At 41.7% G+C, this 24,466-nt stretch overlaps 1 protein-coding gene and 1 pseudogene across 1 annotated transcript in view; both read left to right on the forward strand.

The window, feature by feature from the left end:
* SGCD (sarcoglycan delta) overlaps positions 1–24,466 on the forward strand; it is a 407,112-nt gene that overhangs the window by 20,851 nt on the left and 361,795 nt on the right. The window contains exon 2 of the mRNA XM_061188369.1: positions 1,289–1,477. Coding sequence (XP_061044352.1) covers positions 1,289–1,477 — 189 coding nt within the window. The remainder of the gene's footprint in view (positions 1–1,288; positions 1,478–24,466) is intronic.
* LOC133090097 (protein lin-28 homolog A-like) lies at positions 10,068–10,685 on the forward strand (annotated as a pseudogene).

The raw sequence follows: 24,466 nt of genomic DNA on the forward strand, positions 1-24,466 counted from the left end.
GGAGAATTTTATAGAAGTGATAAGTTTACTTAGATTTGTGTTGGTACCTAATTACCAGTGCTAGTATAAAGATAATTTGTGTCAACAGCAGGGGTTTGGGAAAGCTTCCTTACTTTAAAGGGGATTCGAATATTACTTAATATTGGCAGATATTTTTTTCTAATTTATCTCACTCTGCTATTATCACTGTTTAACTAGTTTGTTCTCCCCATTAGCCTGCAAGCTCCTGGAAGGCATGTTCACGCCTTACTTGACTTTGAGCCTCTTTTATGTTTATTAAATAAATGTGTTGATAATAATTAGAATTGTCTAACTCATAAGGACTACTTGAAAGGGTAGTGAAATCTCTGTCAAGGGAAGCATTTAAGCACAGGCTATCACCTTTTGAAGATGCCTGAGTCAAATGAGGCTTAATCTATGTGCCCATCAGCACCCCTTTGAACTCTGGAATGGAAGGAAGATCAAATTTGTTACTTTTGCCACTAACTTTTTGGCAATACAGAATGATTGCATTTGAGATAATTTTACCTTCCCCCTCCCCCAAATCAGTTGCCTAAGTAGTAGTATTATACCACCATGAAGAAGTGCTGGGGTTAATTTATTTTCTCAGGTGAATTCTAAACTTTACCCTGAGGACTTTGAGTGTCTCCCTCACAAAGATGTTAGAATTCTAAGAATCATTTGGAAAATGGCTTCCTACGGGTCCCTCTCCTCCTGTGATATATATGTGGCTGTCTCAGTGCATATCGTGAGAGATGTCTGCATGAAATGGGAGAGCTCATGCAAGCATCCAGAGGAGCCACTTTTGTCCAGGGGAAACAGATTTTTTTAGAGTTGTCAGGAGGGTGGAAACATACAGACAGCAGTCAGCCATATCTCTTCATCAGTTGATTTTTTTCCATTTTCTTTTTTAAATTTTTATTTATTTATTTATTTATTTATTTATTTATTTATGGCTGTGTTGGGTCTTCGTTTCTGTGCGAGGGCTTTCTCTATTTGAGGCAAGTGGGGGCCACTCTTCATCGCGGTGCGCGGGCCTCTCTCTATCGCGGCCTCTCGTTGCGGAGCACAGGCTCCAGATGCGCAGGCTCAGTAATTGTGGCTCACGGGCCCAGTCGCTCCGCGACATGTGGGATCTTCCCAGACAAGGGCTCGAACCTGTGTGCCCTGCATCGGCAGGCAGATTCTCAACCACTGCGCCACCAGGGAAGCTCCCCATTCTTTTTTTTTCCTCTCTCTCTCTGAGCAGTTTAATGTGAGTGCTTCTCTCTCACCTCGTTTATTTCAGATGCCTCAGGAACAGTACACCCACCACCGGGGCACTATGTCCAGCTCTGAGGGGCCACAGGTATACAAAGTGGGGATTTATGGCTGGCGGAAAAGATGCCTGTATTTCTTTGTTCTACTCTTGATGATTTTAATACTGGTGAACTTGGCCATGACCATCTGGATTCTCAAAGTCATGAACTTCACAATTGTAAGTAAAACCACATGGTTTTCTTTAGCTTTCCTTGGGGGAAGGGAAAGCATGGGGCAAGAAAAAGAAATGTGGAAAGTGATGTCAATAGGATTCAAAATAACCTGCAAGCTGGTATCTTGGTGAAAAAACATTGCTGTTCAGATTACATGTGGGGATTGACTTCTTTTAGATCTCAATTCTTCAGAGGCTGGTAATCCACTTTTGAGGCATTTTCCTTCCTTTATGATCCATCATGTATGCTTTCCTTCTATTTTGATAACCATGTTTCTGTAATCTGTAGCTTACGAGTACTTTGAGTAAATAATCCAAGGAGAAAGATGGGATAGAGTCCAAAGTAGTAAGTTTTCCCAAATTTTAGTAGTGATTAAGAAAGTTTTTGTGAGCTAGGGGTTGAAACATCAGAGTAAAATTAGTCTTTGGGGATTATCTAAGAATTTTCACTGTCTGTTTACACCTGGGAGCTCATTACTATGGTTAATGGAGCAGTTCCTCAATTTTCAGGATGGCAGTTCTCTTTCCTACTGCTTGGGTAGAATGGAAACGAGAGTGTAGCCATGTTACATTTTTTTTAAAAGAATTTGTGTTTATGCTGCTTTGAAGAATTTCTTGCACTTAGGACCACTCTACAGATTGGACATTTACTTGTTAAAGTTCAAATGAAAAGAAAATCCTGGCAAAATGATTTCTGGAGTTATTCTGAGGTTTTTCCCTAGAGCTTTCCTGGAGATTATAACAGTATAAATATTATAATTTCTCTTATTAATGATGGCACAGTGGGCAGTAATCTGCTGCCCTGAAAACACTTGCCTTTCCTCTTGTGATGGCAGAAGTAAGTAATTACATTGGCAATAAAAAGAACTCCTGTTTGATAAGGAAACATGACTATAACACAATTAAGAGTAAGGTTTTCATGTGAAAATTCAAAATAGAATAGAAAATCCAAATATATGCCTTTCCTGAATTATAAAGTTTATTTTTATCCTTAACACCCTGTGCATAGATAGACTTTCTTGCCTTTATTCAGGCCATTTCTCCTTCTTGGGCTGCTTTTCTCCATCTTTTGTGCCTGGTACAACCCCTCCTTCATGCTTCTGTAGCCCCATTTATGTATTTATTATTATACTGATCACTCCAGATAATACTTTTTATGTGTGTTTCCCAGGCAGAGTGAACTTTGAGAATAGCAAGGGCTGCATCTCTTTTCCGTGGGCCTCCATTCATCACTCGTGGGAGGAGCTATTGGTACTTGACTCCTGAGGATTCTGTAAACCATGGTTAGAAACAATGCATCAGAATGGCTCACTTTTTTTATTGAAGTATGGTTGATTTACAATGTTGTGTTAATTTCTGCAGTAGAGCAAAGAGATTCAGTTATACATATATATATATGTGCTTTTTTACATTCTTTTCCATTGTGGTTTATCACAGGATATGAATATAGTTCCCTATGCTATACAGTAGGACCTTGTTTTGTATCCATTCTATATACATTCTGTATATACTAGTTTGCATCTGCTAACTCCAAACTCCCAATCCATCCGTCCCCGACTCCCTTCCCCTTGACAACCACAAGTCTGTTCTCTATGTCTGTGAGTCTTTTTCTGTTTCATAGATAGGTTCATTTCCGTCATATTTTAAATTCCACATATAAGTGATAATATATGGTATTTGTCTTTCTCTTTCTGACTTCACTTAGTATTATAATCTCTAGGTCCATCCATGTTGCTGCAAATGACATTCTTTCATTCTTTTTTAAGGTTTGGTAGTATTCCATTGTATATATGTGCATCTTATTTATCCATTCATCTGTCAGTGGACATTTAGGTTGTTTCCATGTCTTAGCTATTTTAAATAGTGCTGCTATGAACATAGGGGCACACGTATCTTTTTGAATTATAGTTTTGTCTGGATATATGCCCAGGAGTGGGATTGCTGGATCTTATGGTGACCCTATTTTTAATTTTTTGCTGGACCTCCGTACTGTTCTCCATAGTGTCTGTACCAACTTACATTCCCACCAACAGTATAGGAGGGTTTCCTTTTCTCCACACCCTCTCCAGCATTTATTATTTGTAGGCTTTTTAATGATGGAGAATGGCTCACTTTTTAATACTTGCAGTAAATGCTAGGAAACTAAGCTTCTGTATTGCAATATTAAGTTTGGAAGATGATACAGGTCAATTTCCATGGGATTGTAGGGGTCTAAGATAATATGTTCTAGAATATTGGAGCACATTAGCTTCTACTTCTGAATCAGAGTAGGTAAACACTTTTTGAACTTGGACTTACTTTATAGACAAGCAGACTTCAGAGAAGTATTTTAAGCAGCAGAGAGAGAAAGATGTGATCAGATTTGTAGTCTAGATACTTGCTCAGGTGAGGATGCAATATAATGGAGAAAGTTTCTCAGAGTTTGGGGCTCTAAAAGGTGTCCTGAGTCTGTTTGGTCTTAAATCCAAGGGACCATAGTTGTCTTTTGTCGATATGCGTGTTCTGTGATATTTTTATTTTGTATTTCAAAAGCTTTAAAGTAGAAAACCTTCTGTATTGTAATATAAAATAGGAGAAGACTGAAGTTAGGGCAGTAGAATGGAGAGTAAAGATTCAAAAAACATTTAAAAGGTGGAAGCAACACACCTCAACTACTGCTTGGATATAAGAGTTGAGGGATTGGAAGACATTCTGGAATACCCCCGGGTTCTGGCTGGTGAGATGGTTGGATGGTAGGACCAAAATAAAACAGGATAGAATTCATTACCTTCCCACTGGAACTTAGCTGGGACTCGCGAATCCCCCTAATTCCCTGTTTGGGGCTATTTTTATTATTTTTAGCTAGTTTGGGGTAAAGTTAATTTATAGAACCTGAAAGATTTGAGGGTGGATGTGGTGGAGAATATGAACTCAAACCCTGATAACCGTGATATTATATAAATATGGCTTCTCGAGTTTGCTTTATCTGGCAGGCTTAATAGTGAGAGGTCTATGTAAATGTATATTGAGTGACAGTTCACTCTGAATGTATGCGAGCTTGGGGAGCAATATGATATTAAGGTAATAATCTGTATGAAATAGGCCATTTCCTGTAGTTAACTAAATTGTTTGCCATAGTTGAGAGTTCTTAAAGCTTTACAAAACCAACTACTTACTAAAGTGAGAATAATGCCATGGTTAGCCATAATTGGTGCTTTATAGCAGTAATGCTTTTAAGCAGATAGAGCTGAAGTGTCAGAAAATTGGTCTTTCCCTGTACGTTAAAAGCATATTCTCTATCAATTACAGTATAATACACATTCTTTTAGAATTATAATTCTTTTCCACAAACAATAATTTACTGACAGTGAAGATCTTGAGAAAGAATGCGGTATTAACCAATGTTACATTGGTGATGGTGGGGTGAACGAACATAGGAAATCAATGTGATAACAGTTAAGCACTTTATGCAAGGATTGTCAATAGGAAACGGTGATTATTTTGTACACCTGGAATGTTTGATAATTTGGCATTTGGAAAAGCTCACACTGTAATCAAACCCTCTGAGTAATGACAAACCAAGACAGTGATGTCATCTGAAAGTGTTTCTGAGGACTTGGCAATTTATCCAAGATTGGACATCCAGAATTTTCTTTTCTGTCAGACTTGCATTTTCTGCCATCCCCAGGGGTATATGCTGGAAGAGTCCTTACATTATAGCAATCTGGAAAAACGTCCAACCAAGTTTTCTTTGTCCCAAATGTAAATCAGAAGAAAAATGAATTTCCTCTCCTCTGCTTTTAGCAGATTATTCTGGTGTTCATTATTAATCAGGACAGCATTATTCTCTCCTACTCTTTATTATTTTTCCCCACTTGGAGGAGTGTTTGGTTTATCTATGTTATAAACACCTGTAGGTTAACCTGTCCTAGTTTATCACACACTGTACTTTACAAGAGGACTAGAATTTAAGTGTGTTCTGTGCCAGTCACTATGCTTGGCAGTTAAAAAATCTCTCTTTTAATTTTCCAAACAACTCTACAAATTAGGTATTATAATCTCCATTTTAGTAAAATAAAACCCAAGGCTCAGAGAAGTTGAGTGGCTTCCTAGAAGACAGAGCTAGTAAGTAAAAGAACGGGTGCTTGACTTCAAAGCTCATCCCTTTCCACCACGCTTTACCTGCTCCTGATAACTGCTGCAATGACCTGGCTTTTCAACAAAACTCTGAAGCTGCCAGAATGGTTCATCATCTTTGTTACCCACCCCGTGTCCTCCGATCACACATTTCCCTCCCAGCCGAGATATCCACTGACATTTCCTGCCTGGAGTAGTTTGCAGTAGTTCTGGTTGTTCAGTCCTTAACTCAGTTCTCTTTGCACTGCAGCCGATGACCCTCTCCCTTCACTGCCTTCACCTTTTGTTTTAGCCCCTTGTTATGTTTATGTAAACATTTAATATAAACTTAATAATACTATCTGTGGCATAGGTTGGTGTGTAGACTCCATGAGTTAATGCACGTTAAGCGTGTACGTATAGCAGCCACTCACCCATAGGAAGAGTCCGTGCCGGCAACAGAAAGTCATGCGAGACCCCATACCACATGGCAGTGGTTAGGGGCTCAGACTCTGGACGCATGCTCTAGGTACACATCTTGGTTCTGCTACTTACATTGGCAAATTTCACAACCTCTCTGTGCTGCAATATACTGGGAGTAATAGCAATACCTACCTGTTCACAGGATTGTTATGAAGAATAAATGAGGTGATGCGTGTAAAGTGCTTAGAAATGGAGCTTGGCACACAGTAAGTGCCTTATGTTAGTGTTTGCCATTATCATCGTCATCATCACCATCACCATCATCATCATCATTTACTGAAGGCTCATTTTGTACCAGACTCTGCCATAGCAACTTATAAGTATTACCTAACTTAATCCTTATGTGGCTAGGTATTATTATGATACCAATTTCACAGGGAGGAGAGAGGCTCAATAACTGGATTTGGGATCACACAGCTAAAAAGTGGCAGAGTAGAGATTTGAATCCAAGCAGTCTGAGTGTGGAACCTGGTTTATTCATCTGTGTGACATATCGTGGGGCAGTGCAGAAAGCCCTAGCGCAAGTGTCAAGGAACTGGACACCTAGTGGGCCATGAACAACATCACCTTTTCCCTCTGGGGCTCAGAAAAGAAATGAATGCATTGAAGCAGGTGTCCTTGAGGACTGCAAGGCATCTTCCTGTTTGAACACTACAGTTTTGTCTTTTGAACTTCCCCTTGACCATGTGAGATCTCACTCTCTAGAGGGCTGATGCTTCTGACAGAGCATTCCAGCAGCCCAATCCAAATAACTTGGCCTCAAAGACCTCCCCAAATACTGCAGTACTGATCGTCTACACTGTCATTTAGCACAAGTGGTTACTGAGTGGAAAAACTTAAAAGGCTTGGGGATTTTCAATAGGTGGCATGATCTCTTAGTCCAGTGAGTGTGAAATTATTCATCATTAGATGAAATAGGAACCTAAGGAGTCACTTCCTCACACATCCTCATTTTGCAGATGATTGAACCAAAGTAGACGCGAGGTTGCCTGCCCCAGCTTCAGCACTCCAGCCATGCCGGGAACTTCTCTGGAGCAGGGATTACGTTCTATTCATCTTTGTAGGCATGACCCAGTGCCTGGTATGCAGTCGGCTTTCAATATGTGTTTGTGAATTGTCAAACACATTTGACAGTTTTGTGCAGACCACATTCATGAGATGATGGATGTCAAGTACCTGGTCAGTGCTGGGCACATGATAGGTCCTTGATAAATTATAGCTAGCTATACCTGTGTTTAATAGATCCCCTAACTTCTCTTTCTCTTGCCATTCATCAAAATTACAAAACTCAAACCACTGTATTTGTGATTATTTAAGAAATGAATATCCACTTGTTTAATAAAAACTTGTACAGAATTTTTTAATTTTCCTGTATAATCCCCATAAAAACCCTATGAGGTAGGTACCACTGTTACCCATATTTTACAGATGGGGAATAGGAGGCTCCACGAAGTGCAGTAGCTTGTCCAAGGTCACGCCGTTAGTGAGTGATGAAGCTGGGATAGGGTCGCAGGGAGGCTGGCTCTTGAGCCCACGCGCTTAATCAGTACACCACGTTGCCCGTTTTCCAAGTGCTATTTTTCACGAAGACAAATTGAATTTGTTCAGTGCAATGTCTAAAACATGATTTATTTACCCTAAAGTAAGATAAAGATCCACTGAGGGTCAGAGGAAGGCATTCTAATATTTGTAAATTGGACACATTGTAAAACAGTAAAAGCCAGGGAGAATGGGCTGTGTGTTCCGTAACTCAGAACACTAATACATCATCTGTTTGGAGAAGGCTCGACGCACCGTTACCCAGTCAAACTAACTCAAGTAGAGGGGAGTGAGGATACACATGCAGAGGGAACAGGAAAGGGGGTCTCCTGGGTGCATGAGTGGACCTCACAGCCTCACTGGCAGGAACCAAAGGCAGCTCTGGGGATGCCCACCTTCTGGCTTTCCTGGACCACGTGGCCTTGGTCTTGCCCTGGAACATTTGTTTCTGTTGGCAGACCAGGATCCCTCTACCTTTGTGGTGCTACCAGTTACCTCCTGTGTTTACACAGGTTTCCTGCTTCCTTGCATCTTCAACATGCATGTGCCTTTGACCTTTTCGCTGTAATGACTTTCCCCTTCAGCTCCCACCTCTACCTGCCCCAGTCTGTTGTTGTTACCCAGGTGAAATCCCAGAGAGGGCACTGCACTGGCTCAGCAGATTGTGCACACCACATTGTACTTGCTTATATGTCACGTGAGATGCCTTATCAGCTGTGATCTGAGTGGGCGAAGTCATGGAGTCAAGAGTCCTGCTTGTTGAGCAGCCAGGCCAGAACTTCCCTCCCGCTAGGTCAGAAATTCACTTGAAAATCACACCTGCACTTGATCTTCGATAAACATTGCCCTTTTTAAGCTTTTCTCTTATTTCTTATGTTTTCTCAGAAGTCCTCCCAGGTTAAGGTGAAGACGCCCTCTTTTGTATTTGCTGCACCTGGTGTCCTGCAGCGGGGGGACGTGCAGTACGGCGTTTTTTTATTTTCCTGTCTGTTTCCCCTACAGCGACTGTAACCTTAAACTATTCATTTTTATATCCACAGCTTTAAATATGTTGCTTAGCATGTAGTAGATATTTAGAATATTTATTGAATAAATGAATGGGAAAAAAATTATGAATAGCCCGTCACCTTAAATTAAAGTGTGTAAAGGTGGTTTAATAGAGCTTTATATGGCTTTTAAAATGAAGTATTAGTTGATTTATTAAGGTAGACAGATCATAAATAAGATGAGTGCTTAAATTTGATTATGAAAAGGTATTTTTAATACAGACACTCCTTCCTGTGTATCGACTGCCTGCTATATTTTAATTACATGAGTCAGGAGTGTGAAATAGAAGAAAAGCAGGAGACATCATCCTAGTTAATATACGGATTTGCTCAGCAAATGGGAGAAAATGATATTATTGGCTTTAGTTATACTTTTCACTTAACACTGTTAATGAATATATTGTGTGTGTGAGTAGCATTTGCTTCAGCTCAGATGCCAGCGTCACTTGGGACCTTGGAAAGGCTTTTCATATTGAGAACACTGTGCTTCCTTCCATCTCTCAGTGCTCTGTCTCTGACAGTCACTTTTTCATCCATTAGCTCAAATTCATCAAGCTGAAAAATGGCCAAAAATGTTATTTTTTAAGGCGGCATGAACATTGTAATGCAGAAAAACAAAGGACAGAAATCCACTCTGTTCCATGAATAGTCCTGGGATACAGCTCTGTCATGTCCTGTTTCGTTTGAAGCTTGCTGTGTTTTATACCTTTTGCAAGAATGCAAATCCTCAACGATGATTTTGGTCCTTATAATTGCTGCAAAATGCCATGAACCAAGCTTGTTACAAATTTGTACCATTTATTGGGCACATTTGCTGCAATTCAATTGGTATTTCTTAAGCACACTGTGCAGTACACTGGTTTGTCTGGTCATTAAAGATTATAATAAAGAAAATCCTGTACTTTAATAGATCATAATTTACTAGGAAGAAAAAACAATACGTTCCCCCAAATGACAAATCTTTTAAGGGAGTGTGAAAGAAGAAATTAGCTAAAGCTAAAAGGCCCTGGAAGACTCCTTGGGTTGAGTCTTAAAGGATGGAGAAACCCGTCTGAGTGGTGACTGTAGCCTGGAAGCATGGGTGTGAAACTCTGATGGGATGCCTCAGACACTGTGGTTCCGGTGTTGAGAGCCCGGCCGCTGGAGAGAATGGGCAGAGTGGGGAAGGAGGAGAGTGGGGGGCTGACGCTAGTCGAGTTCAACAGGATGCAAATTGTAGACACTTTTGAGAGGTCACACTGGGAAACTTGAGTGCCAATTATAAATAAATCACTATGCAACGTTAGCCTATTTGGATAATATTCATGACCTTTCCCACTTACTATCCTTTTCGTACACTCAAAATTCATTTTTTGCCCTTTGCCTCCGGACTTCTCTGGGGCCAGCAGCCCGCCGACCACGGGCCCGGGGCCACGCGGGCTCAGCCGACTAGCATGAGCTCTGTGTCAAACCAGCGGTTTGCAGGTGTCGGCACTGAGGCGCAGGAGGACGCGGCCCGGGCGGCCGAGGAGCCGCAGCTGCTGCGCGGAGCCGGCATCTGTACGTGTTCAGCGTGCGCATGGGATTCGGCTTCCCGTCCATGACCGCCCGCGCGGGGGTCGCACTCGAGCCCCCCCACCCCCACCCCGGTGGATGTCTTTGTGTACCAGAGTAAGCTGCACATGGAGGGCTTCCGGAGCCTGAAGGAGGGTGAGGCCGTGGAGTTCACCTTTAAGAAGTCTGCCAAGGGCCTGGAATCTATCCGAGTCACCGGCCCTGGTGGGATGTTCTGTGCTGGGAACGAGAGGCGGCCCAAAGGGAAGAACATGCAGAAACGCAGATCAAAGGGAGACAGGTGCTACAACTGTGGAGGTCTAGACCGTCATGCCAAGGAATGCAAACGGCCACCCCAGCCCAAGAAGTGCCACTTCTGGCAGAGCATCAACCATATCGTAGCCTCGTGTCCACTGAAGGCCCAGCAAGCTCCCAGCTCACAGGGAAAGCCAGCCTACTTTCCGGAGGAGGAAGAAGAGATCCATAGCCCTGCCATGCTCCCAGAGGCCCAGAATTGAGCCACAGTGGGTGGGGGCTATCCGTTCGTGAACAGAAAGCTTTGAGGAACAGGCATCAATCGGCAGAGTGGAGAAAAGGGGGGACAGTGTGGGTAGGGGCAGCTGGCACTGCCATATATCTCAGGCCGGGATCTACAGTGTCACCCCCTCTTCCCTCTTGGTGGGGGGAAGGGGTGAGGCAAAGAAACCCCAATCATGCTCTATCCAAATGCACGTGAGGGCTTTGGGGGGTAACCCTTCCTGCATGCTTTATCTGAGTCTCCACCCCCAGAATCTCCAGCTTTTGAAAGTGGCCTGGATAGGGAAGTTGTTTTACTCTTAAAGAAGGATATGGAATAATATTTCCCATGCCAGAGTGAAAAGATTAAGCATGAGACCAGATTGATGGATCCAACCCACAAGCTACTACCTTCTGTGGTAGGAAATATCTCAGGGGTAAGGCAGGGTTTTCCGCATCCTGTCTCCTCATAACCCCCTCCTGGGATAGAGCGCTGACCACTGTCCCAAGCAGTGGGTTGTCATGATAGGCAGAAGAACGGTTGCAGGGAACGGTTGCAGACCTGCTGCTTCTAAGCTCACTCCCACCCCATTCTGGGCCAATGCAATTTTATTTGTTTGCTCCCTTGGATGACTGTACCTTGGCTCCCACTTTCTCCAGGATGCCAACTGCACTAGCTGTGTGTGAATGACGTATCTTGTGCATGTTAACTTTTTTTTTCATAATAGAAATATTCTGGTTTTGTATTTTTGTGTATTTTAATCTAATTTAATAAGTGCCCTCATTCCTGCACTGTGTTCTCAGGTATGTGTGCAATCTCAGGGATAAGTCGGCAGCAGCTCCAGGTCTGCACAGCAGGAATACTTTCTGTTGCTGTATCTCCAGAGAGAACAACTATTTGGAGCGTATAGCCTATTGAACTCCTGATTTTTGCCAATTAGAGCTGGCTTTTCTGCCATAGTGTTCTCTTGAAACCCCTCCATCTTCAGTGTTTCATGGGAGACTAGGTTTTAACTGGATTGCCTCATGACTTGGTCTCCTTCTACTGAAAGATTGGAAATTGGTCTGAACAGGAAAAGGTGTTACAGAGAGGTTAGGAGAGGCTGGGCCAGGTAAAAGGTGCAGAGAGGGGAAGCCAAGATTAGGCAGAGGTCATCTGTATGTGTGATAAAGGATTCCTGTTCCAGACCTCTAATCCCAGGGCACAGGACTCGCTTTACATACCAGATCCATCCTTCACTGGATTGGGCTAGGTCTACCATACACAACAGGGTATATTGTGTATGTTTTTATAAAAACTGTGAGTTGGTAAGGACAAGTTTTAAGAACGATGCCTCTGTACCCATCTTGAGCTGCCCAGGGATGGATATATGAAGGAAGGACAAGATCTTTAATCTTGAACAATTCTGGGCTTTTCCTCCTTGGCTTCCAGAGACACCATCAGTGATGGCTTCTTTGTGGTTCCCAGAGCCAGTGTCCTGCCCTGCTACAGCAGTGATTAGTGTCATGGTAGCTAAAGGAGAAAAGGGAGTGTTGTTTACATGCTGTGAGATCACTGCAAACCTACCTCACTGTGTTGTAATGGGGTAAATGCAATAGAATGCGTTGAGTGATGTGTGTCTGATCCTGGGTTCTTGTCTCCCCCAATTGCTGCCCCCCTCTAGTTATTGTATTTGTCTGGGCTTCGTAGGACTTCGCAAGTAGCTGATTTGGTGATTGCTAGGTGGCCTAGTTTGTATAAATATAATGTGTTGGTCTTCTGCATGTTCTTTTGAGGTTTTATTGTTTACAAACTTCTTTTTATATTGAGAAAAATAGCCAAAGCATCTTTGACAAAGGGTCTACACCGGCCAAAAAGATCTGAAACATAAGCTTGGGGGCCCCCCTTCTTGAAGTGGGAGGTCTTGAACCACACTTTCTTTTGTGTTCCCCTTCCCCTGTTTCCTATTTCAAACAAGATCTTCTGTCCTAGAAACTGGATTCCTACCCCCTCTCCTTTCCCCCTTTGTGCCCCCCCAAAATAGTCCATATACCTATATGTTTAATTTGTGGGGTGTCTGTGATTAAATGACTTGTGCAGAAATCCTGAAGAAGCTAAGAACTCTCCATCCCTTGTTCCCAGTCTCCTGAGCCACGATGTGATTCATGCCAAACAGACTGCTGTCTTTGGATGGATTAAAACCTACTTTAATCTCTAATCCTACGGTAGAGAGGGGCAATGAGGGGGCCTTCCATGTAGAAAGTGGGGTTGGGAGACCACGAAAGGAAAGATGAATGTATAGGCAAGTCACTCAGGAACTTATATGCAGGTGCAAGAAACTTATGTCGAAGTGGCCACAAGATTGTTTAATAGGAGATGGACGAATGTAACTCCATGTTTACTGCTAGAAACCAAGGCTTTGTGTGAAATCTTGAATTTATGGGGAAGGAGGGAGGGTAGAAAAGCATGTACCTGTTCTTTCCCTCATCCCTTCCCCACATTACTTAACTGCAGGAGACTGAGGCCCCTTGTGCTTTGGCGACCCCATCTGGGCAGTGTTTGATGGTTGATTTTGCTGTGCCAGGTACTTCCTTTCCCATTTGCTATCATTTTGTAACACACATGCTGACCCTTTTCCCTTCCCCTTCTTTTGCTTGGGAAAATACAGTGAATGAAGACTTATTGGTACCGAAAAAACAAATTCTTTTTTTTTTTTTGTGATGCTAGAATTGAGAAAAATAATGTCAGAAAATCTCCCTGAAAGTATTTCTGTCTTTTTCCATCACACATAGCTGCTCACACATGGAATTTTTAGGTATTTTTGGTCATGCAGCTGTGAACTCTGAATGGCTCTCAGAAGTCGGAAGTTGTGACCACATCTTGGGGATTTCTGCACTCTTACTGAGGCATTAAGCAATCATAGGAGAGAAGTTCTGAATCCCAAGAGGCATATTACCACTGTGAACTTAAGGATCAGTCCTTCCATAGCAGACAGGACCTTATTCAGACTGTAGAAAGAGACACAGTCATGAATATGAAGTTTCAAGTCAGTTGGGTTGCCTGTGTCACTAGTTAGAATTTCTAAGTTCAGAGTGGCTTTGTAAATACTTTGTCTAGAACTGATTGTCTAATATGGTATTAAAATGAAGTCACATGAAAAATTCAGTTCCTGAGTCACACGAGCCATGTCGCACACAGTCAATAGCTACATGGGGTTAGTAGCCACCATCATCATCAGAGCAGATAAAAAACATTTCCACCATTGCAGAAAGGTCTTTGTTACAAAACGGGTCTAGAATCCTCAAGCCTACCTCTTAGATAGGTCTTGGAGAGCATGCAACGTCAACATGGCCAGAGAAGTTTTTCATTTCCCTCTATACAACAATTTGTGCCTTTTCTTTCCACGCTCTGGACAGTTTTTAAGACCTGGAGCCATAGGCTTAAGGTGGGAAATACCACCTTAAAAACCTCAAGGCCCAAAAAACCCTCAGAAAGGTTCTCATAATCTGATGAACAGATGGCCGCAAGTAACTACATTTCTAGCAGCTTTGTTCTTTTTCCTCATACCCGTTCTCTTCCTCCTCTCCTCTTTTCAGTATTTCTACTTGGGTAGGTAGTGAGGCTGTGATAGATTTTTCATCTTCCCAGTGAGGAGCAAGGTGGACCTTTGATGGGCGAAGAGCTGTATTGAGTGGGGAGGGTCAGGGACCACTTCTGAGCCTTAGTCTTCAAACCTGTAAAATATGCAGTTTGACCAAATGATGCTCTACAAGTGGTCCTCTACAGCTTATATGGTTTCTAATTAAGGGATCCTCCTATACTCTTTGACTCAGAATGAGAGACTGAGTCGCTTTTTCCTCTAAAAGTGTGTGTGTATTTATGTGTGCTCACACTATATTTAGTTAGACAAAAATCCAAGATGCTAAATACCAGGAAGTATATCTCATGTGCTGTCTTTTTACTTTCTCATCTTAGCCCATTCAATTATTTAATGAGTAATTAGTCTCATTATCTATTGCTATGCAGCAAACCACCCCAAAACTTAGTAGCTAAATATAACAGTAGTAATTTATTTTGCTCAGGACTCTTCAGTTGGGGCAGAGCTCAGTGGAAATAGCTTCCCTCTGCCCCCATGATGTCTGGCACCTGAGCTAGGGAGACTCCAAGGCTGGGGTTGACTCAACAGCTGGGGCTAGAATCATCTAGAGGCTTGCTTACTTATATGTGTGGGCAGTTGATGCTGTCTGTGAACTGTGACCTCTGCAGGCCAGAACACCTACACGTGGCTTCTCCATGTGGGCTAATGTGGGCTTCCTGTCCTCATGGTGGCTGGGTTCCAGGATGCATGTTCCACTTAAATGAGGTAGAAGTGCCTAAGGCTGTTATGACCTAGACTCAGAAGTCAGGTAGCATCACTCCTACATCACTCTGTTAGTGAAGGCAGACACAAAATCCTGTCTAGATTCAGGGGGAAGGCACACAGAATCCCCTCTACATGGGGGAGTTGCAAGGTTCTAGAGGAGCTTGTAGGATGGGAGATTGTTGTGGGTTGAATGGTGGCCCCCAAAAGATAAGTCTTCAGCTTAATCCCTGGAACCTGTGAACGTTACCTTCTTTGGCCTTTTCTAGGTTAAGGATCTTGAGATGAGGATATCATCCTGGATTATTTAGGCAGACCCTAAATCCAATGACAGGTGTCTTTATAAGAGTCAGGCAGAGAAATATTTGACATAGACAGAAGAGGAGCAGGCAGTATGACCACAGAGGCAGAGGTTGGAGTGATGCGGCCATGAGGAATGCCCACAGCCTCTGGAAGATGGAAAAGCCAAAGAAGGAAGTCCCCTCTAGAGCCTCCAGAGGGAGTGGAGCCCAGCTGACACCTTGATTTCAGACTTCTGGCATCCAGAAATGTGAGAGAATGAATTTCTTTTGTTTTAAGCTATCAGTTTGTGGTAATTTGTATGGTGGCTTCTGGAAACGAATGCAGAGATAGGGTTCTGGCCATCGTTGGAAAGTACAGATGGTCTCCAACTTAGGATGGTTCGAATTAGGATTTTTCAAGTTTATGATGTTGCAAGAGTGATGTGAATGCAGTAGATCCAGTTGTGAATTTTGAGCCTTTCCTAGGCTAGAGATGTGTGGTACGGTCCTGTCTGGTAACACTGACCTGCAGCTTACAGCTCCCAGTCAACCATGCCATCACGAGGGTGAACACCCTATATACACTTGCACCCATACTGTCTTTCACTTTTAGTGCAGTATCCAATAAATTACATGAGATATTCCATACTCTATTATAAAACAGGCTTTGTGTTAGATGAGTGTGCCCCACTGTAGGCTAGTGTAAGTGTTCTGAGCACATTTCAGTTTGGCGAGGCTAAGCTGTGATGTTTGGTAGCTTAGGTGTATTAAATGCATTTTCGACTTAAGATATTTTCAACAGATGGTGAGGTTTTCGGAATGTGACCCTATTGTAAGTTGAGGAAGATCTGTACTATCTGCCACACCACCACCGACAACACCAACACCAACACCAACACCAACAACTGCTACTGACCATGCACACACCACACGTTGTATTGAGTGCAGTGCTGAGTGCCTACCTGAGTTCTCTCTTCTTTCCTCACAGTGACCCTGTGAGGCAGGGTGCTATTATCTCCCATTTAGCTATGAGGAAACTAAAGCCCAGAGCTTGCTGAACCTCCCCAACTTCTTCAGCTAGTAAGTAATAGGGTTAGTATATAGTTTTTATGTCTATATACATACTACGTATACAAGGACATGCTACGTGTACATATACATGCATGTGTACAAATATGTCGAACTTGAAAATTTATGCTTGTAACTTTATTCAGAAATGTTTACTGTCAAAAAATAAAATAAATGTGTCATAACCAGTAATGTATTTACTTGCAGAATTGTCAGTGGCACTGATGGTCATTGTGTAGCTAGGAATAACAAGGAGTGGACATTTTAAAACTACTTCCATACTGGTTCAGTCATTGACTACTTCAAGCAGTTTTAGCTTCTTGAATACTTTAAGGAGTCACACTAACTACAGAACCAGCACCTGTGTTATAAGAATCATGGTTTGGTTGCCTTTTGAATTACTTTTCTGCCTTTACTAAGCCACATGTGAATCATCTAACTAAATAAGGAGTTGCTTTGATAAATAAGGATTTAAAGAATAGGGAAAAAAATCCTCAGTAGGATCATAGCCTTTCTATATTTAATAGAGAAACCTTCTAACTGGAATGCTTGTAGTATACATAAAAGTACACATATTAGTCAGCTTTTAATTATCGGTCAGCTTTATTAAGTGGAACACTTCTTAGCATCTCCTAACAATTGATTTGCTAATAGTAGATGCTGTGCGTTTATTGTTACAGGAAGAGTTAGTGAGTGGAACTTGGGGTCAGTTTAAGCCTTTTTCAGTGGAAAACAATACAGTGTAGAGCACTGAGTCATTTAATAGCCACTTACTAAGAACCTAATGTGAGCAGACACTGTGATGGAGCCCTGAGGTGTGGTTCCCTCCACAAAATCTAACAATTAAAAAATCCATAAAATCATTATCATCACCATGTGGGCATAATCATCACTTAATTTCAACAAGCATTTTTAGGTGCCTACGACTTACCGAGAGACACAATAAAAGAAAAAAGAACTTCATTCTATCCTCATAACATCCCTTAGGTTTGTAAATGTTCTTGGCACCTTAGAAAGTTGGTTCACATCTACTGCATTTTGTGATTCTCTACAAGCATCCCCATGGGAAAGATATGGCAGGGGTAATTTAATTTTACACTTTTGACTGAAGGGGCAGCTGGGGATCAGTGATCTGTTTAAGGTCTCATGCCTAATAAGTACTACAATCAACCTCCCATTTTAGAAAAAATAAGAATGAACAGTGAGCATTAGAGCTCAGCAGCAAATGCCTTTTGCAGACTCAAGCAAGTCATTGAGCCAGGGTCTATGGACGTGTGGTGAAAGACTCGGCACATTTTCGTCCCTTAGCTAGCCATCATATTTGGGTTGCCCAACGGCAGGGAGTTTTGACCATTAATACACTGACTGTAATCAACCATGTTAAGTAAGCATGTTATCTCTCTCTGACAAATCTCTTAACTCCAAGATTAAGAAAAAGTACTCTTCCTAAAATCCAAAGATAGAGGGAAATGATCATTTGGGTCACTCATTGGGTTAAACCAGTTTCATGCCATACATAATTGGTTGCTATTTTAGAAGTGAACGCTTTATGGTTCACATAAGCAATTTAATATATTCTTAATTGAAACCTGCACTGCCGTTCTGGGCAAGGAGGGTTCCACGAGAGCAGCGATAATTTGTGTCTTGTTCATTCACTGGTGGAGAGCCTTGGGCTTCTGACTTTTGCGGTTGTTTTTGGAAAATAATTTTCTGGTCCCAGTTAAGTGACTGGTTTCCGTTTGAAATGTTCAACTCTGCCAATCTCTTGTTAGTCTAGTTACTATCTGTGACAGCCTAATGAATGAGTAACAGTCATTTACTCAACAAATGTGTGTTGATTTCTTCCTGTGGGCCAACCACTGTACTGGGTACTGGAGGTACAGCAGTGAACAAAAGTAAATGCGGTCCCTCCTCCGAGAGCTTGCCGTCTGGTGGGGGAGACTTGATCACGTGATCAAACAAACAAATGTAAAAATGCCACTATGCTGAGTGGATGCTGTATGAACGTATAGAGGGGTGATTTGGCATAGTCAAAGAGGGGGCTTCCAAGACAAGATGATTGTATAAACGCTAAAAGTGAAACTGAACAACAGAAAAAGAGATGATGGCAATCCGGTAATGTTGGATGTGGATTCCTAGAACATCTGATGACAGTAGTTTCCTTTGGGAGAGGAGTTGGGTGGTGGGGGGAGGTGGGATGGGAAGACAGATGGGAGAGGCCAGCAGAAGGCAACTTTCCCTTGCTTTACCATTTTCTATTGACCTTTTGCAAGGAGAATATACTTATGTAATACTTGTGAGATTCAAAAAAGTAAAAATAATGGGATAAAAGGAAAAGAGAAGAAAAATCATAAATAGAAAAGAAGTAAGGGTGTGTCATGATAGTTGCTTTCTTTAAAGACCATTTGGCTACATTGTGGTTGAATTAGGGACCTCATCTATAAGGATAAATACAGACTGTAATTCCTCACACTTAATACAAACACTTTCTGCATTAGAAAAAGGGAGGTTGTTTAGAATAAGTCTTCTGCTTTTTTCATTGGCGCAGACAGAATTTGGCCGCTCATAGGTACATTAACTGCAGGATTTGCAAGTAGATTATTGTCATTAGTAGGATGACTTGTATTGAGAGCTTATTCTGTGCCAGGCATGGTACTGAGCAACTAACATGGGGCATATTATTTCATCCCTATAACAAACCTAGAAAATGGTTCCTATAGTTATCTCCCTTTCCCAGATGAGTGAACTGAGGCTTAAGAGAGTGGTCAAGTCACTTTTCCTATGGTTTCAGTAAATGACAGAGCTGGGATACGAAGGAGAACTGAACCTAGAACTCCTAACAACTGTGCCATACACCCTCCCATGATACTCTGCAGGCTGAGGGGTCACTGTCTGTTCCTCAGATCCTCCAGTCCCCATGCTTGTGGCATTATTGGGATGGTTCAAAGAGTCAACAGCAAGGGCACATGAAGAAAGCTGATGGTCGGCAGTATCCCTACTCTGATTTCTAGAACCTTCTAAATGTCCCAACATTAAGATGAATACTTCTTACTCCCAGCTGGTGGTATGCCTCCTACACAATATATTGAGAAATTGTCTTCTCTTTGTGTTTTCTAATGGACCTTATTGATTCTCTTCTCCCATATTGGACGAGTCACTTACTGAGCTTAGAGAGGTTCAGAGGCCTCACATCAGCAGACTTAATTACGTGGGAGCAAATCCTCCCAGTCTAGACTGCCCAGCTTCCTGGTTCATTTTCCATCACACTCTCATTGTCCAGAGTTGTTCTGAAGCCATGCTGCCAACTGATGCTTTGGAAGGATCCTGATGTGTAAAAAAATAAAGTGATGTTAGAGAAGGCGGAGGTGTGGTTTACAGGCTTCAGAGTAGACAGACCTGGGTTCAAACCTCAGCTCTGCGACTGGTGAGCCAAGTGCTATTGGAAAAGGAGCTTAACTTCTTTGAGCTTTGCTTTACTTGTTTGTAGTAATGGGATTTCGGAGGTTGTGTTAAAGATTGGCACTAACCAGAAAGTAGAGCATGGTAGACACCCATGAATGCTTACTATTATTATTGTCAACTTGAACACTTGGAGAGTCACCTTACAAAGAGGAGAAGAGGATTCATTTGCTAAAATTCAGCACAGAGTCGTAAGCTCACTTTCAAAGAAATGACTAATGGAGTCTTAAAAGCATATTTAACGTGGGTGTGGCTGAAAAATCATCATTGCTACAAGAATTACAGTCACTCCAATATATTTTTCTATACACATTATTGCTGATTCAACTTGAAACAGAACTGTGTAAAACACAGGAAACGATAACCATGTCAGAGGATGAGACAGCCTATAAAGAAGCAAACTACTAAATAAACAAAATAATTATGTATTCTGATATGTCCTTTGAAGGAAATAAAGAGAGAGATGTGACACTTTGTAATTGGCCATGGCTTGCTTCAGACACAGATCAGCATATGCATCTCTGGAGAGGTGAAGTTTAGTAAAAGCCTGAAGAATGGATTGTGACAGCCATGAAGAGCTGAGGGAGATTCCAGGCATTGGGAGAGGCAAGTTCAAAGGCCCTGATGGGGAGAAGGCATGGAGTAGGCAGTCCCCTATGGAGGTAGGAAGAGGGAGTCACTCTTCAGTATTCACTGTAGGAAGGTGCACCCTTGAGAGAGGCAATGAAGGAACAACACACTTGCACTTGGGCCCCTGCTCTGCCCCATGTTATCTTCGAGAGGCCATTTGACCTTTAATGGCTTGTTCCTGATTTGTATGATTTGATGCTTACTCAAGGTGGTTCAAAAGTCTCCCCCTTTTGGAAGCCCTGTGCCTTTGGCTGGTCTATTCAGAGGCAGTACCCCTGTCTGTCTGGAAGATTGATTGTCCAAATGCCCTGGAAATATTGGTGATGGCGTTATGGCTGCTAACGTCATTGGCTAGCCTCTGAGATGGCACCATCATAGAAAACTTTTCAGTAAGGAACACATTGGAGAGCAATTGATGAATATACATTCCATTTGGTTTATTGCAGAGTCCACAGCAACCTTAAAGTATTGTAAATGGGCTCCACTATCTAATCAGGGAATGCTAGCAGTCTATTAATTGCCATTTCTGATTATTTGCATTTAATTAAGGGGTACTCTTGAGAAAATGAAGGACAGCCTAACCTCAAACTATGGCTTTACATCTTGGATAATTGAGTATAATTTCTGTCTTTGCAGCTTTCCTAAATTGTTTACTTCTCCAGATGTTTCCTAAAAACTATGATTTTACCTCTTTCCTTTCAATGGATGGCCAGGGATTTCTCATAAAAACTTATATGGTTTAGTTTTCTCAACTAAATTAAAGCTTAATTAGCCAAAAACCCAGATCTGTAAATAATGTGTTTATAAAATTTATACAAGCATAATTAATTTCAGTTAATTGCATAAATAGCTTTTCCATGCAAACAGTAATCTTTTCTTTGCTGACCTCTAAACGTCAGCTTTCAGGTTATCTATGTTTCTAGGCATCCCTGGTAATGCTAAATCAACTCGCATAATTCTGAAAGTATTACTCTTTCCTTTGATTTATGACTTTTATCATGGAAGTCAGTGATTATCTCGGCAACTCATGTTTCATGTTTTGAAAATGCAATGAAAAAAGTGCACTAGAATAACATTGCTTTTGTTTTGATGGAAACCCAAAAGAAAAATTAGAAAAATGATTTTGATACATTCTCCTAAGCCCACTAGTTTTCATAAAGTTACCTAGGCTGTTTTAGTCTATTTGAATGACAGTTCAAATTACATTGATCAGCGACATGTCAAAAAGAGTAGCTATTATGTTTTAAATCTCCTGATATTTCCAGGATTTCTCTTCCTGAGAAGAATGATGACTTTACCATACACTGAGGCTGATTCTCTCGCTGCAGAAGCTATTCCCTTTTCAGAAGTCTTTAGAAAGCCATTTCTAATCTTAAGGAATTATTTCCTAAAAACATACCTTCTCACTTGACTGGAAATTAAACTTTCTTATTAGTTCCCTCATTATTTCCTTAAAAAGTCTTGCATATACATTGAGGATGGTGAAATTCTCCCTTTTTCTCTCTTCCTTCTTCATTTTCTGTAACAGAGTGGTTATTGATTTTGGAGCTCTTTTAGAAGACCCAGAAGCTTCTTTCCCAGGAACACCCAGCAAAACTCACCATCTGTCTCACTAGCCTGAATGGTGTCACATGCCCATCTCTGGACCAGTAACTGTGGCCAGAGGGCATGATTATTATCGTTGGCTTGGACATGAGTCACAGGCCCCATGCCTAGTACCCAAGGCCTGTGCAGAGAGGTATGAGAGCAGAATAAAAATGAGGGTCATCCCAAGTGAAGTGATGGGGATGGTTGGAAGGTAATCACAGGTGCATCTCACGGAGCTGAATTTACTGCATTTTTCTGCGATGATAACAGCAGAAGCCCCGGGAGCCTCTTGACTTTAGAGTGACTTTTGCTTCAAGATGGTCAGTGTATGTGAATTTCAAATCTGGAAAGTGCTATTCCTTGCTGTATTTCTCCAAGGTTCATTAACAACCAGTATTATAGAACCAATTCAAAAGGAACATGTGTTCAGTGACTATCTTATTATTAGCTTCAGGGCTACATTTTTTTAAAATGCGTAATGAAACCCATGGAATATTTCAAAAGAATGTGGCAGTTTGCAAAATTGGCTTTGGGGGCTGTGCCTGGCTTAGAGTTGGAAGGAAAAGTGTCTGGCAGTTGCACGAATTGGAAAACCTTTGGTCTGTCTCTAGGCTGAAGTTAGCCATAAGCAGTTGAAAAAAAGAGAAATCCAGAATGTGCATGACTTTCAAAGGATCTGTAGAGGTTCAGCACCTTTTTAGTCTTGTACACAGACTCTAGGAAGGTCGTTTTCCCCCTATGGGTATGAAGACAGCCTCCCTACCTTTGTCGGGGTTTTGCTCACTTCAGAGGATAAGAAATGGGAAGTGGCTATTGTTAGTGACAGGACAGTGCTTCAAGAATAGCGAGAGTCACTATTCCTTCTCCCTAAGGATTAGTAAAGCAAAAGTACACACGTACTTGGTAGCTTTTTCTAAATAGCTATCATTACCACTTTCTTTCCAGAACCGTGTGGAGTCTCATCATTATTAAAGTCAGGACACTTGAGTTATGGTCTGGGCTTTGTTACAAGCTTTGGGACCTTGGGTACACTACTTGTCCCCTCTGGGCATCCTGGTCCATGCTGATAAAATGAAGAGTCTCAAAGGCACACAGGACCAAGTTATATCTTAGGTAGCCTTTATCTTTGGAGTTGTAAACATCTGGAAGGGGGAAATGTAGAAGAGGGACTTGTGGTTTAAAAACTGCGTCTTCCTTAGCTTCTCTTAACTATCTACTTAAAATGTCTAAGATAAAACAAAAAATGAGGAATTATTCCATCACCAAACTAGGGATGACAGTCAATCTCTCACCAAACTCTTGGAGGAATTTTCATGAACCTTTAAAGTTTATGGAACTGCATTAAAGGACACAAAGATACTGTATGTTAAGTCATCAGAAATAGAGAATTCCTCCCCTCATTAGAAGTTTCTTGGGAGATGCTTTAATTTTGGACCTGTATTTGTGCCCTGGATGCAAAATCCAGTATCAGTAGCAACTGGGAAAATGAACATTTCCTCTTCTTTTCTTTGTGGTTGCTGTTTTTGAGTCAGTCTGCCCCTCAGTTCTCTAACCCCACAGGGAATACACACACACATAGTTACACATAAGACACAAATGCACACATATGTGCACAAATACGCACATGTATATAGACATACATACACATACCCATGTTTATACATACCCATACACATACATGTGTACACACATACATATATATATATATATATGCATACAGCTATATATATACACACAGACATATATACATAGACCTACACACAAACTAGTAAGAGGTTACCATCCCCAAAAACAACCTCCAGAAATAGGAAAGAGCCAAGGCATCCTGTGTTTTGGGAGATGCAGTTCCCATGTAGAAAGCTCTCTAAGCAAGAGAAGGCACAAGGATTCGTGAGTAACCAGGCAAACCGGAAAAAGTTGTCCTTCATGAATTTCCTCTGTTCAGAGTGTGAGAGATGAGAACCTTCCTGTCACCTGAAGGAAAGTTGAAGCTATGGATGCGAGAAGGGTGTTCAGTCAGTGACGGTGGGGATAGAGTGTACAGCTGGGAGCAGCATGGCACCCAGTTAGGTTTTTCCCCTTTGTGTGCAATAAGGCAATATGGAGCCTATGGAAAACACTACATGCTAAGGAATAGGAACATCATCCTGAAGATGTGAGAAAAAGCACCCTGCTGCAAATGATGTACTTTACAAATCAGAAGAAAGATTTAGAAAACTGAGGGGCAGGTGGTGGTAAAAGGGGAAAAGTCATTATGATTTCTCTGTGGCAGAAGAATGGAAATGTGTAAGGACGGGTCAGGCAGAGACCAAAAGGTCGTAGAATCAAGGAAAATGACATCGAAAACACTGTAAGGGCACTAAAAGGGCAATAATGAAATTAAAACCCACTGCAGAGTCAGCAAAGAATTCATACTGA

This window comes from Eubalaena glacialis, chromosome 4 (genome assembly GCF_028564815.1).
Source record: "Eubalaena glacialis isolate mEubGla1 chromosome 4, mEubGla1.1.hap2.+ XY, whole genome shotgun sequence".
Lineage (NCBI taxonomy): Eukaryota > Metazoa > Chordata > Mammalia > Artiodactyla > Balaenidae > Eubalaena > Eubalaena glacialis.